This window comes from Oryx dammah, unplaced genomic scaffold, assembly GCF_014754425.2.
Source record: "Oryx dammah isolate SB20612 unplaced genomic scaffold, SCBI_Odam_1.1 HiC_scaffold_18, whole genome shotgun sequence".
In the NCBI taxonomy this organism is placed as follows: domain Eukaryota; kingdom Metazoa; phylum Chordata; class Mammalia; order Artiodactyla; family Bovidae; genus Oryx; species Oryx dammah.
Window position 1 is genome coordinate 97,168,928 of NW_024070202.1, and position 14,591 is coordinate 97,183,518.

Genomic DNA, 14,591 nt, shown 5'->3' on the forward strand with positions numbered 1-14,591 from the left:
GGTGGTTTGCTGCGAAAAGGGGGAACTAATAGTTAAATATCTAGGAACTCTTCCCTTTGGGACAGTTGATAAATTGAAGGCATTTTCTGATTGTGCTTTACTCGAGATTAACAGCCTGGAAGATTTCAGATTTAAAGAGCAAAGTTATGTATCATACAAACAACATGATGACATGCTCAGCCACCCTGTACCCAAATATTGCAAGCAGTATTGGTTGCTCTAGCTTTGAAACCAAGACTCCCCCCGACCCCAAGGTCTCTACTCTGATGTACTTAATTAGCTAAATGCTTCTGTGCTCTTTTCTTCCTGGAAGTAAGCTTGGAGGTAGTCTGGTGTAGGCTTACCAGTTGGCAGAGAAGGACACAGGATCTGGCGTGGTAACGGCCTTCCTTCACGTCTCGGGGTTCCCAGTGTGTTGCCTTGGGCGTATCCTGTACCACTACCCGTCCAAGCGTCACCTTTCCCTTCCTTCCATTTCATGCTGGACATCATCTCTTGACATCCCTTAACACATTTACAAAATTCTTTTTCGAGGTTAGATTAGTATCAGACTGGCCTGCTGAATCTCCCTCCAAGTTGGAAGATAACGTTTTATATATTGTGTGACTCATGAATTAAGATCTTTTGCTCTAAATGACAGTTTGGAAAAGACCGTTTTACAGTAGTTTGCTTACAAAAATCTGGAAGGGAATATGTGATTGATTTGCTGACAGACCATCTCCGAAAGCAGTTCTAATGATGGACTTTATAATTGATTGCATCCATCACAGAGAGCCTAAACTACCCCCTCCCTAAATTAAAAAAGATAAATGAAATAAAGTATGCTCAATGTATAAGCTGACAAATCTGAGGGAATTTAATGGAGCGAAATTACGGCAGCTAACAGATAAGAGAAAAAGGTTTCTTTGTTACTGATTATAACACTAAATTAAAAAAAAATTACTCAAGAAGGATAATAGAGGAAACAAAGCTCTGTGGCCCATGTATCAAACTAAGTTATTGAAAGATTTTAATAAGTGTATCTATCTCATTCACTGCTTATTGTTGATTCATATCAATCTTGTTAGTGCTGTTGGAAGAATAGTAAATGCAGGGACTGTCTGGTAGTATAGCTGATATTATTGCTGTTGTAATGGATTTTTAGAATTACCATGACCTTATTTCTGGGTCGCTGGGGGCTCTGTACCAAATTCAGGTCATTTGAATGAACTGTTCGGAAGGCAGTTCCTCAGTGTAGCAGCAGTTTTATAATAAGAATGCTTTTGGCTCTGTTATAAAAGACCAAGTGAAAGTAACATCGACAATGGATGTTGATTATCTCCCCTCGCAAGGAGTCCTGGGGCAAGGCTGCTGTGGGTCGGCCGCTTTAGTGGCCCAGTGATTTGATGGCAGTAGCATGGTGTTTCTCTTGGCTTTTCCTCCCAGGATTATCACATGGCTAATGTATGATTATCTGAGCTTCGTATAAGGATACCCAGTGTTGGGAAGAGGAACTTGCTTCCTGTTAATCTTCTTAGAAGGAAACTACTCGAAATCCTTAGGTCTCACTGGTCAGACTTGTCACCGATAAGGGACATGCACGTACTAGGATTCATTGAAACAAACGCGGGTGTGGTCAGGCTCTTACAGAGTTCATGCCGCCGGTTTCCTGACCATGCCCAGGGGAGAAGTGAAGGGGAAGATTCCTTATCTAGAAAACGTAAACCCACTTACTAGGCTACTGGAATCTACCATGCAAATGTTTCATATTTTCCCTTAGTAACTTGTTTCATTTCCTAGGTGCATGTGCTCTCACTGACTTAACTCTGCTTGTTTCTACTTTCAGCTTTTAAGTTTGACTCAGCCTGATACACTCTGTCTTAAACAGGACCCTGTCTACCAGTGATGACGTTGAAGACCGAGAAAACGAGAAGGGGCGCCTCGAAGAAGCCTATGAGAGGTGTGACCGTGACCTGGATGAACTCATTGTACAGCACTATACGGAACTGACGACGGCCATCCGCACGTACCAGAGCATCACGGAGCGCATCACCAGCTCCCGAAACAAAATAAAGCAGGCAAGGCTCCATCCCTCTGATAGCCATGACTATTGCATCTTCCATTGGTCCAGGTGTTGTAACTGGGGGAGGTTCCCTGGTGGTGTTAATGACCTTAACGAGTGATTCAGGTTTTTTTTTTTTTTTTAGCCCAGGCTGCAGAGGATCACAGAGGGCAGCTGGCCTTGTTTCTTTTCTCCCCTAAATCTGACCCTTGGCTTCTGCCACGATTTTTGAGAAAGCCTGAAAGGGGAGCTGTTCTAAGACACTAGGGCCTTTTACTGTTAGAGGCTCTCGTTTTAATGTATCAGATGTAGTCACACATTGTGTGTATTGCTGTAGCAGTCGAAAATTTAAAAAAAAATTTGATTTTGAGTGTGTTGCCCCATTTGAAGCCGGTTGTGATTTTCTCCACGGTCATTGTACCTTGTTGGTAGTTTTTGAGAAAATCTAACTCACAAATTATTTAAATATATAATAAAGTATTTATGAATACTGAAATTCTTGAATATTTTTCAGTAGTGACAAGCATGTATTTTCATTTTGTAATTGTCTTCCATATTTTGGAGCTGTTTTTCTTTCACTTTTTCTTTCTCACTTCTCTCTTCCTCTCCTTCCTTCTTTCCTCTCTCCATCCTTCCCTACTCCCCATCCCCCCACCTTCCTTTCTTCTGTGATTGGTCTTTGAAGAACTTTTGGTTCCCAGGTACCACATCTTTACTTCCTAAAGAATAAAGTGGGTTCATAAGGAGTATTTTTATATTTGGCCAAAGGATGAATTGATCAGATAAAGGTTGTGTACTGTCACATCATAGTTACGTGGTTCTTGGCTATGTATTTCAAGGGTCACTTCTTTAATACCTTGTATGACAGCTCTCTGATAAATAACAATTGCTACCACTTACTGAGCACTGATTCTTTGCCCGGCAGAATTATGTCTGTTCCTCAGTCCTCAAATTTAGGGTCTGAACTCTGGTCTTCTTGCCCTGAGGTCCTTGAATTCTGGTTTTCAGACATCTTTTAAGCAGTACCCTTCCCCGCTCCCCCCAACCCCTCCAGTTCTTTGTAAATGAGAATTTACAAAATCTCAGCATCCCAGTCATGTCTTGTTGGGTACTGGGGTGAGAGATGCAGAGCCTGATGCAGGGTCCCATCCTTAGCACTCATCTGCTGACTCCCAAGCACCTCTGTGGCAAGAGGGCTGCATGAACCATGTGAAGATTAGCGCTGCCCTGTGCTATTTTATTGGTTCGAGAATTCTCTGGATGTGCCTGCCCAGGATGGCCGTTCTTCCGATCTTCTCACATGTTTTCTTTCCTGCCTTCTAGACCTTAAATTATGATGTGTAAGCAGGTATCAAAATGATTCTTTTCAGAATGCTGTTATATATGAGTTTCAGCCTTGAGTCCAGTTCCACAATCAGTAGGTTCTTAACCTTTTTTGCAGCAATATGCTGACCTCTCTACATTTTAAAATTAACTGGGCATTTTCAAAAGGAATACTGTAATTCTTAGCTTTGACAAGTGGCGAGTTCATCCCATGGATTTATCTGTGCAACTAGGTAAAGCTATAGATCAGTCGCCCTAGATTTAAAGCGAACTGTAGTCCATTTTGACCCAGTATACTGAGCTCAAGAGGGGTCAGAGAGTGAATGTATAGAGCTGCTGACCTGCCGGCTTTGCCTCCGGTAATCACAGTAAGGGTGAAGGACCTCTTGGTATTTGTGTTTTCCGATTAGTCTGCTTGACTGGAGGGACTTTGTCCTGATCACCAGTGAGGCACTGCAGTGGTTTCTGCCTTGACTTCTATCGCTCTGAGTTGATAGCATCTCTGCCCAAACAAAGAGTGTTTGCTGATACTGAGAAAGAGAGGCTCAGTTTGATGATTTCACACTTGTTTTAGTAGCCACAGTCTTTTTTATCATCCTCATTTTTAAGTAGGCTGGAGTTTAGAGCAAAAGGAAACAACAACAAAAAATTTTGTGTTTGTTGTATTAGATAGTTGTCAAGTAAATGTTGCATAACTCTGTGTTATGAATTAGCTTCAATGTGGGGGAGAGAAAGAAAGGACTAAAAATCTCTATTCAGGAAAGCCTTTAATGATACATGGGAGAAGAAAAATTTGGGGGAAAAATGAAAGGGAATTTGTTTTCATTGTATAATTGGACAATTTTGTACTGCGAAAGTCCATTCCTTATCACCAAGGAAACACTGATGTTTCCTCATTAATCTTTGCCTATCAATTTTGGCTTTTAATTGCACTTTAGATTATGTACAAAATAAAGGTATGTATATTTCTAAAGTAGAAATGGGGATGATTCAGTTCTCATTGGATTATATTATTTCAGAGCCACGCAACATGTTGAGAACGTGTGAATATGAGTTGAAATTTTCTTTCTGTTCTCTGCCAAAAGAATGGGATGAAGATTCACTTAGTAAATATTTGTTGAGTGCCAGCTCTGTGCTGGTGGTGTTTTAGATACTGAAATCTGTTTTAGATTTCCATATAATGGACAATATCAATGTCTGTACAATCATGGACCTTACATGCTAGTGGGAAGACACAGGAAAACAGATGCTGTTTAGCAGCATTGATTTAGTCTCTGTATATTAAGTATCTGTTTTGTGCTGAGCATTGCTCTGGGTCCTGGGATATAGAAGTGAGTAAAACAGACAAAAATTGCTGTCCTCGTGGAGTTTACCTTCTAGTCAAGGAAGGCACGCTATAAATGAGTAAGTAAGAAGGTATAGCAGATGGTAAAGAAGTGCTGTGCTTAAAAAGAAAAAGAAGAGGAGATTGCTCTTTTGAATAGAATGGTCAGGGAGGGTTTCACTGAGGTTATATTCAAGCCAGCACTGGAAGAAGGTGAGGGAAAGCCCGGAAAAGGATCACCAGGAAGAGGGGATATCAGGTACAGAAAGATCCTGAAGCAAGAACATGAGTGAAATTCAGGGGAGCAGCAAGATTGGAACTGGAGTACAGTGGAAAGGAGACGGGGGTAGTGGGAGGGAGAGGAGAGAGCTGGAGGTTGGGGCGTCTCGGAGTGGGGTCAGGTCACGTGAGGTCTTGATCATTGTAAAGGTTTGCATATGAACTCTTGAGTGTGATGGGAAATCATTTTAAGGTTTTGAGCATAAGAATGGCAAGCTGTGTCTAACATTTTAAAAGGGCCACTCTAGCTGCTCTGAGAATAGATTTTACTGGGGGCCAGGGAAGATGAAGATGTCCACATTCATGCTTGGTTACCTTTTAAAGCTTGAGAACATGGAACCGTTTACACTGTTTACAACTTGGTATTTCACGTATGGATTTGTGTTGGTAGAATCTCTGTCCTTGAGGATATATGAGTTGACAGATGGATTTGATTCTTTCCAGATGCCCCAAACTTCTTTATATCAGTCAAGCCCATTTGGAGTTTTTTCAGGATTAAATGTGTAAATGAAATGCCATGTATGATCAGATCAATTATGTGGATAAGTAAAATAGTTGGGCTAGCTTCTTACCATTGAATATATTATTATTGAGTACAAATGAGACGTTACTACATTAGAAAGCTTCAGAATCTATCGGATCTACCAGTGTCTCCTATAATGACTGTTATAGCAACACCAAGAATAGATGAATATGAATGGATATGAGTTGGGGACTTGGGCTATATGGGTAGTGATTGTTGGTAGTAGTTGAATTTGAGTGTTTCTCTCATCCTGTACTAAGTAGATGAGAAGACACCAAATTTCTTTAAAGATGCTAAGTACTCATCTAATGCTTATGGAAGCAGGTTAGGCTGAAGATGGGAAAGACTGAAGGCGGGAGGAGAAGGGGACAACAGGATGAGATGGTTGGCTGGCATCACTGACTCAATGGACGTGAGTTTGAGTAAACTCTGGGAGTTGGTGATGGACAGGGAGGCCTGGCATGCTGCAGTCCATGGGGTTGCAGAGTCAGACATGACTGAGTGACTGAACTGACTGAGGCAGAAGGGAAAACACAGAAAATTGCCTCTGTTGTGATGTGTGCACAAACTCTTTACATTTTGCCCCAATTTTGGCTATTCTGCTGGTGATGGACCAAGCTGTTAAATCATTTTTCTTGCCTATAATTGGGAATAACCATATGTGAATATTAAAGTGAAGTTGTTAGGGCTTAATCACTGAGTAATGTAACATTCATTATTTAACATTTAAATAAAATAATTTTGTGACTTTTTACATGAAAGTATACATTGAATGGTGGAATTAGAGCAAAGAATAACCTTAGTTAATATAAAAAAGAAAGTCACAGGAGAATAAGATGATTTTGGTAGGAAGTTATTTTAAGCCCAGATGTAAGATAGAAAACTCTAGCTGCTCATATGAGAAAGGGAAAAAAATCTAGAAGTGCACATGGTACACTGTGGGCAAGAATGAGATAGCATCATTGAAAATCTAGGCAGTAGTCTGGGTCATGGATGTGGTCACAGGAACTACAAGGGAACCTTTTCATTACTTTTAACTGTATCTCTGTTTGTGTTCTGTATCCAGACTCAGCAATTCAAAAGGATGGTGTTGCCTTTAGAAAGGGTTGAGTGGAGCCTCTCAGAACTTAAGTCCTTAAATTGGAAGCTGAAAAACTAAGGGGCAAAAAGCAAGGAAAGTAAGTTTGAGCGTAATTTTAAAAAGATCTTTAGTTCCAAAGGGCTTTTAAGCAGAGCAATAAGTAGTGTTTCTGAAGCTCATTCTTTTGAGATACTGTCTATAAGACTGTGGAAAAAGTGGGTTGGACACAAGGAGGATTCCCATAAAAATGCTTATATAGACGTTTGTTTTTACTACAAAAAAGAGAAAATATGATACTTTTAGAAATAAGAATAGTGTTGATTGCTAGATTTCCATTTACCGTCCTTGTTTATAGGGAATTTTGCAGGGTATGTCTGGTCTACAGTATCAGTAAGGTGCTTGCATGTTTGTTGGACTTTATTACAGATAATGCAGTGCGTACTCAAAGGCCTTCCCCTCCTCGCCTTATCGTATACTTAATCCAAGTTCAATGCTTTTCTGGTTTTAAGACTTTAAAGTTAAGGCCCCCCCACTCCCCCGGGCCCCATCAGCATCCTCCTCTGTCAGATGCTCCCACTGTGTTGTTCAGAGGCCCCGGTTTGTTTCCTCCTCTCTTGATCTTTCCCAAGGCAGGGCTGCAAAATCTTCATATATATATATATATATATTTTTTTTTTTTTTCCTCCTGCTTTCTGTATCTCACATATCTATTCACAATGACCTGTTGGGCCCTGTGTTCTTTATTGTCTCTTTTTCTAATAGTCTCTAATTAAAGTGACTTAGTTCTTACCATTTATTGAAACTGAAATTCCTGCTATTTCTGAACAGGTGATTTGGAGCAACTATAATTCTAAAATTCTAGGGAAGCAGAGGAAGCTTGTGTTTGAGGAAGGGTTTCTTTACTTGGGTTTTGATGTCACGATTTCAAAAGCTTGACTCTTCATGGATTTATGTAAGGAAGAAACATAGTAACAGAATTTTTGAATCTTGGCTATCTTGATAAATCAGAATGGAATTAAAATGCTGTCACCACATTGCTAAAAGAATAAGCATTTGAGAAATAAAGGTTTAGGTGGAATATGGTATCTTTCTTACATTTAAAAGATGCCATTCTTACATTTAAAAAGTGCCATTATTCACTGATGATGTAGCCCTGTTTCTCCCCTCCCTGTTTCAAAAATTTTATCTATTGAGCTAGAGTTTGCATACAACAAAGTGCATTACTTTTAGAGTACAGTTCAATGAGTTTTGCCAAATGTGTATATCCTTGAATGTGTTTCCATTGTCTCAGAGAGTTCTCTTCTGCTTCTTTATAGGCAATAACCGCCCCCCCACCCCATCGTGCTTCAAACAAATACTGATTTGAAATCTGTTCGCATATATTTTTGTTTCTTCTGGAATGTCGGAGTATACACTCTTGCATCTGGCTTCCTTTGCTCATCCTTAGTGTTGAAATTCATGTTTCTTCCCGTTTATTGCTGACGAGTATTCCCCCCATCACCTCAAGTTTTAAAAGAACATTTCTTTATAACTGACTTTCTGATCAAAAAGCTGAAGCCTCAGGGCAATTTAGTTTTAAAAGTTCTTGTAGCTTCTTATGTCTACATCTTTGGTTAAATTCAATTTAGGGAATCATTTTGGTGATGTTCATTTTCCACACAGCCTGATGGCATCTCTCCTACCCCCAAACCCACCCACACATTCTACCTTCCTTTTTATTTTTCCTCCATTTAGTAAGCAAAAATGAAGAGTGAGCGGATTACACTGTATATATCCTGTATGAAATGCCATAATGGTCTTTTTCCAATCAGAAGGGAGTTTGCCAAGCTTTACTGACACACTGTAAGTTTATCCCTCACTCTCTTGATCAAGAGCCTAGTTGAGTGTTGTATGACATAAAATTTATTTTTAACTGTTGTCATAGTAACCATTACAGAGGAAAAAGCTGAGAAGTATAGAACCAAGGTGATATGAGTAGAATATCGGAAATTAGATTTTGATAGATTTCAACTAAGATTTAAAATAGAATGGATTTAATAGCTAGAGTTCTTAACCCAGGGACCAAGAACTCCTAGAGGGATCTAGGAATGGCCTTGAGAAATGTGTTTTAAAAAGTCAAATAAAATCACAAATGCTGACTAAAAACCAGCTCTTCCCTACCTCATCCTACCATAAAATTAATTTCATACTTTCTTTTATTTTTTTTCCCAGATATTTGTATTTCTGTATTTCTAAGTAGTAAGCTTATACTACTTTTCTGGATTTTTCTATTTTAGACATTATATGTGTTAGTTGCTCAGTCACGTCCGACTCTTTGTGATCCCATGGCCTGTAGCCCACCAGCCTCATCTGTCCGTGGAATTCTTCTGCCAAGAATAGAGGAGTGGGTAGCTATTTCCTTCTCTAAGACATTGTATATGAGGCTCCAGTTTTGGTTCCCCACCTTACTTTATTCCTCCCATCTCACCTCATCTTCCCTCATCCTTTCTGTATAGTTGTATCCTAGTTTTTGGTTAAATAACTGGTGCTTATTTTATTCAGTTCAGTTCAGTTGCTCAGTTGTGTCCGACTCTTTGCGACCCCATGAACTGCAGCATGCCAGGCCTCCCTGTCCATCACCAACTCCTGGAGTTTACCCAAACTCATGTCCATTGAATCGATGATGCCATCCAACCTTCTCATCCTCTGTCGGCCCTTCTCATCCTGCCCTCAATCTTTCCCAGCATCAGGGTCTTTTCAAATGAGTCAGCTCTTTGCATCAGGTGGCCAAAGTATTGGAGTTTCAGCTTCAATATCAGTCCTTCCAGTGAACACCCAGGACTGATCTCCTTTAGGATGGGCTGGTTGGATCTCCTTGCAGTAGAAGGGACTCTCAAGAGTCTTCTCCAACACCGCAGTTCAGAAGCATCAATTCTTCAGCGCTCAGCTTTCTTCACAGTCCAACTCTCACATCCATACATGACCACTGGAAAAACCATAGCCTTGACTAGCCTGACCTTTGTTGAGAAAGTAATGTCTCTGCTTTTGAATATGCTGTCTAGGTTGGTTATAACTTTCCTTCCAAGGAGTAAGCATCTTTTAATTTCATGGCTGCAGTCACCATCTGCAGTGATTTTGGCCCCCCCAAAAATAAAGTCAGCCACTGTTTCCCCATCTATTTGCCTTGAAGTGATGGGACCGGATGCCATGATTTTAGCTTATTTTATTATAATGACATAAATGTTTACATCTAAGCCATCCAGCATACTGTTTTTGTTTGCGTAATAGTTTTGTTGTTTTCCACTGGACAATCACCTTGTGTTTGTTTTGCATCGGTTTCCCCCTTTGCTGGGTCCTGTATGTTCTCTTGTTTTCCTCTTAATTGATGGAGTGTATCCTTCAGTAGTTTGGTGAGATACAGCACAAATGAGGTCTCTTTTTTTGAGAGCTTGCATGTCTGAAAGTGTCTTTATTTTTTCTTCACACTTGATTGAAAGTTTTTCTGGGAAATAATTCTTAGGATTTTGAAGAAATATTATTCCTTTGTCTTGTGGCTTTTAATGTTACTGTTGAGATGTGTTCTGATTTACAATCCTTTGTGTGGGTTTTTTTTTCTTCCTCTGAAAGCTTTTAGAACTGTCTCTATCTTTGTGTTCTTACAAGTCAGGATAAGGCGCCCTGGCTTTGGTCTTTTTTCACTCCATTGTCTTGAACACTTGGTGTGCCTTTTCATTTGGAAAATTCGTATCTTTTGCTCTGGAACATTTTATCTTTTTTTTTTTTTCCCTCCCCTCTCATTTTGCTTCCCCTGGTATCCTTATGTGGACCTGTTGAATCAATCACACCTTTTTCTTTTCTCATCTATTGTCCTTTCTTTGTTTTTCTGTGTCTTACTCTTTGGAGATTTCAAGAGTCTCTTTTAACCTTTATTGGATTTTTTTTTTCCTATCATACTTATAAATTTCCAAGAGCTGGTTTTCATTCTCTGAGTTTTTTTTTTTTTTAATAGCATTCTATTTTTATTTCATTGGTGTAATATCTTTTCCCCCAATGGATACTCATCATAGATTTCAAAAATTTTGTTCCTCCCTTAGTTTCTGTTTCCCTACTCCACTCAGCACCTTTTTCTTTCACCTGTCTTCCATATCACAGGCTTTCCTTGGCTATATGGTGATCCTTGGCTGACTGCATGGGTGGAGGAGGGAGGTGGACTACACAGCTCGGAGCATGTGGTGGGACTCGTCTTGTGATGATTGGGTAGGGACCCAACAGTTTCCTTGGTGGAGCTTCAAATGTCACCGTTGATAGGTCTTTTCAATTGGTTGTTTGCCCAGGAGAGAGCCATATGGTTCACATATCAGGGCTCAGAGTCAAGCTGAGTATTACTGGAGCCAACCCAGCAAGGAGGTTGAGGGTCCAGAGAGGGCTGAGGACCGTCCTTGTTGGTGGGTCCAGTTTGACCTCATCTTCCTGTTTCCTGCCCAGTGCCTGCCTCCCTCCTCTCAGCTGGCTGACATTTCCTGGTCCAGACTCTTTATGGTTCAGTTTCTTCAGATTGTAAACCTATTTGGCCAGGGTTGAGGGGAGGGAATTACACATCTGTGTGATTTGATGAAGATGTTTGAGGACTCAAAATACTTTCAGCTCTGTACCTTTTTTTTTTTTTTAAATAAATTGCTACCTATGGGTCTGCTGGCCAAGTTTTTTGGCTGTGCTTTGTGGCATGTAGGATTTTAGTTCCCCAACTGAAGATCAAACCCACAACCCCTGCACTGGGAGCATTGAGTCTCAATCAGTGAACCACGAGGGAAATCCCTCCACCCTGAATTCTTGCCTTTAGTATCTTGGTGCTTCCTTTTCAGTCTTAATAACCCCACTTGACGCCATCCATCTTCTTGTCAGTTTCCAAGGATTTCTTGCCATCCTTGCTGTTCCCTCCTCTCTCTTTTCTTAGTATTTTATGCTAAAAAGGAGTTATTTCGCTATCTCTTTGGGATTGCAGGAAGGATTAGGGGTCATTAGAATCTTCTTCACCAGATTGTTAAAGGGGTCTGTCACTCCCTCAAAAGCTAAGTCATTCTACTAGGCTTATCAGGAGAGATTACAGAGTGCCCTTACTTGCTACTGCTGCTAAGTCGCTTCAGTTGTGTCTGATTCTGTGCGACCTCATAGACAGCAGCCCGCCAGGCTCTGCCGTCCCTGGGAATCTCCAGGCAAGAACACGCGTGGGTTGCCATTTCCTTCTCCAGTGCATGAGAGTGAAAAGTGAAAATGAAGTCGCTCAGCCATGTCCGACTCCTAGCGACCCCATGGACTACAGCCTACCAGGCTCCTCCGTCCATGGGATTTGCTAGGCAAGAGTACTGGAGTGGGGTGCCATTGCCTTCTCCGTGCCCTTACTTAGGGCTCTTTTTACATTGGAGAGTTTGATAAAAGTATGATTTGAAAAAAGATAAAAGTTGTTCTTAAGTTGTAGGATTGGATTAGATACTGTCTCAAGATACCTTCACATTTTAGCATTCAATCATCCTATTTTGCATCTTTTTAGGAAAGATGTTAAAATTTAGTTTTATAATCATCAAAAAAAATAGCATCAGCGAGTCTGTGTGCCACGACACTAAATATGGTAGAAGAGAGATATTTTAATTGTTACAAACATGGTAGACTTTCTAGAGTGATGGGAATGTCCTATACATTAATGAAGGTTTGAATTATGCAGGTGTGTATGCATTTGCTAAAACTCATCAAGTGATATTCCTTCATGTATACATTTTACCTCAAACAGAAAACCAAAACTGTAAACAAATATGAAAGTAACTTAAATAAAGACACATGTAAAGGAATATCAAGAGTATATAAAAGTAGTTCTGTAAATTGTGAAAGCTCATGATTTCTTCTGTATCATGCTATAAAAATAAAAAATTTTTAATTAGGGTAGGACGTGGAAATGCACTTATCCTGAACACTGGGACTACCCCTCCCTGCCCCTCTTCTCCTTCATTATCAAGCTTTGCTTACCGATGCTGGCGCCAAACTGGGCAGATCTATGAGAATGCTGGCAACTGTCTTATTTAATATCTAAAAATCAGAATACATGTCAAAAAATTCTTGGCATGTTTTAATTCTCTTTATTTCATGATTGCCTCTGGATGTGTCTACTCTCCTGGAAGCTGACTTTACTTTCATCTTAGTCAGTTGAGATGAGCGTCCAGTTCCTTGGTTACAAAATTCAGCTGAAGTTTTGGACCTCGAAGGATGAGCCGGGTGACTCATCAGCTGAATAGGAAATACGCCAGAAAGAATGGAGAAGGATTAATAGCGTGGTCTCTCAAATTAGTCACTCCCTTCTAGACATACTAATTTAGGTGTGGAACTTCCTATTTTCAGAGTTCTTTGTGGCCTGAGTAATATTTTTCTAGGTTACTCAGAGGTAGGTTAGGAGTAATTCTCTCATCTTACAGGAAAGAGAATACAGAGAAGTGGAGACCTAAGCAAGTGAGTCTGTGTTAACCAGGATTAGAATTCTGCATATAGATTAGCCTCAGGAGACTGGGTGGCAGTGAGAACTAGGGACCATTACTTATAGCGGTAATGGTGAAAACTACAAACCACACTGTGGGTTTAGTCTGGCAAGACTTTGTACTAACCCAAGATGGAAACTGTTCTGTTGCAGGTAAAAGAGAATCTGCTTTCATGCAAGATGCTATTGCACTGCAAACGAGATGAGCTTCGGAAGCTGTGGATTGAAGGAATTGAACATAAGCATGTTCTGAACCTGCTGGATGAAATCGAGAATATCAAGCAAGTGCCTCAAAAGCTGGAACAGTGCATGGCCAGCAAGCACTATCTCAGTGCCACCGACATGCTGGTAAGAGCACAGCCCACACTCCTGGGTGTTTCTGCTCAGATAGAAGAGTGCTTCCTTCTGTTGCCTCTGAATTCTGTCCCTCTCGAAGCACGTGCCCTCTGGGCATTCATGAGCCCTTGCAGGTGAAGCCTGCCTGGTTCTCTTCCTGGTTTCAGTGTTTGCAGTGGTAGTCTATGGTTATTTACCTTGTCTGCCTTGGGAACAATGGCAAGAAGTATGATGGTGAGAAACCAGGACCTGTCATGAATGGTAATGAGAGGTGCTAGTTGGAGTGTCAGAGGAAGATAATTAATGAACCCCATTTTGAAGAATGAAATCTGCATGAGAGAGAACTTTCAGAGATTTCTGAACTGTAGGTTGCACAAATTCTGTGAAAGAATGTTTAGGGTTTTGTCTTTGTTTTTTCCTTTAAGTTGATAAGAAACAAAATAATTTTCAGGGGACTAATTCTGGAAGTAACTTTGTCCAGCAGAAGCATGCCACAGACTAGCCTTTAGCCTGTATCTTCATCCTCTCTGCTACTTTCTGAATTAGAAGTGAAAATTCAAGAGAGGGTTGCAGCTGGTGGTACACATGGCTGAGAGTCAGGATAATGAATAAAAAATAAAAATAAACAAATCTTGCTTCCTAAAAAGCTTAAGCTTCCAGGGCCTGTGGCTCTGAACGGGAGCTGCTCATTCTACCTCCTCCTTCCACACCAACTCCCCTGTATCCTTCTCACAGTTGTCTGGGGATGACAGAAACTCTCAGAAGCAGATGGACTGTATTTGGATTTTCTTTTCCACAATAGGTGAAGGTCCCTTATCTTTGTTTCAACAAATTAGATTGCCTGCAACTCTGGGAGGAAAAAAAAAAACAAAACACTGAGAGGAATTAGTGGGAGCAAAACAGGTTAAATCCTCTAAGTGGTTCTAATTCATTCTGACTTTCAAGAAGAATTTTGCTTGAAGTCTATCTTAAGAAGGTTTAAAGGAAACTTGATAACCAAGAGATGAGATGTGCCATGATATTCTCTCATATATTAAAACCTGGTTATGTGATAGTGAATTTCCACAGTGGAAGGAGGTTAATAATGGTCTTTTCTTCAGAGTGGCAAAGTAATTGGTTATTTTTAGTATTTTTATAGTGTCATCTTCCTTAATAATGACTATATGGTGTCCAATAAAAAATTTA

At 40.3% G+C, this 14,591-nt stretch overlaps 1 protein-coding gene across 1 annotated transcript in view; it reads left to right on the plus strand.

Annotated features, from left to right (window-relative positions):
* EXOC4 (exocyst complex component 4) overlaps positions 1 to 14,591 on the plus strand; it is an 824,501-nt gene that overhangs the window by 19,309 nt on the left and 790,601 nt on the right. Inside the window, exons 2-3 of the mRNA XM_040260893.1 lie at positions 1,868 to 2,057; positions 13,224 to 13,418. Of these exons, the coding sequence (XP_040116827.1) occupies positions 1,868 to 2,057; positions 13,224 to 13,418 (385 nt within the window). The remainder of the gene's footprint in view (positions 1 to 1,867; positions 2,058 to 13,223; positions 13,419 to 14,591) is intronic.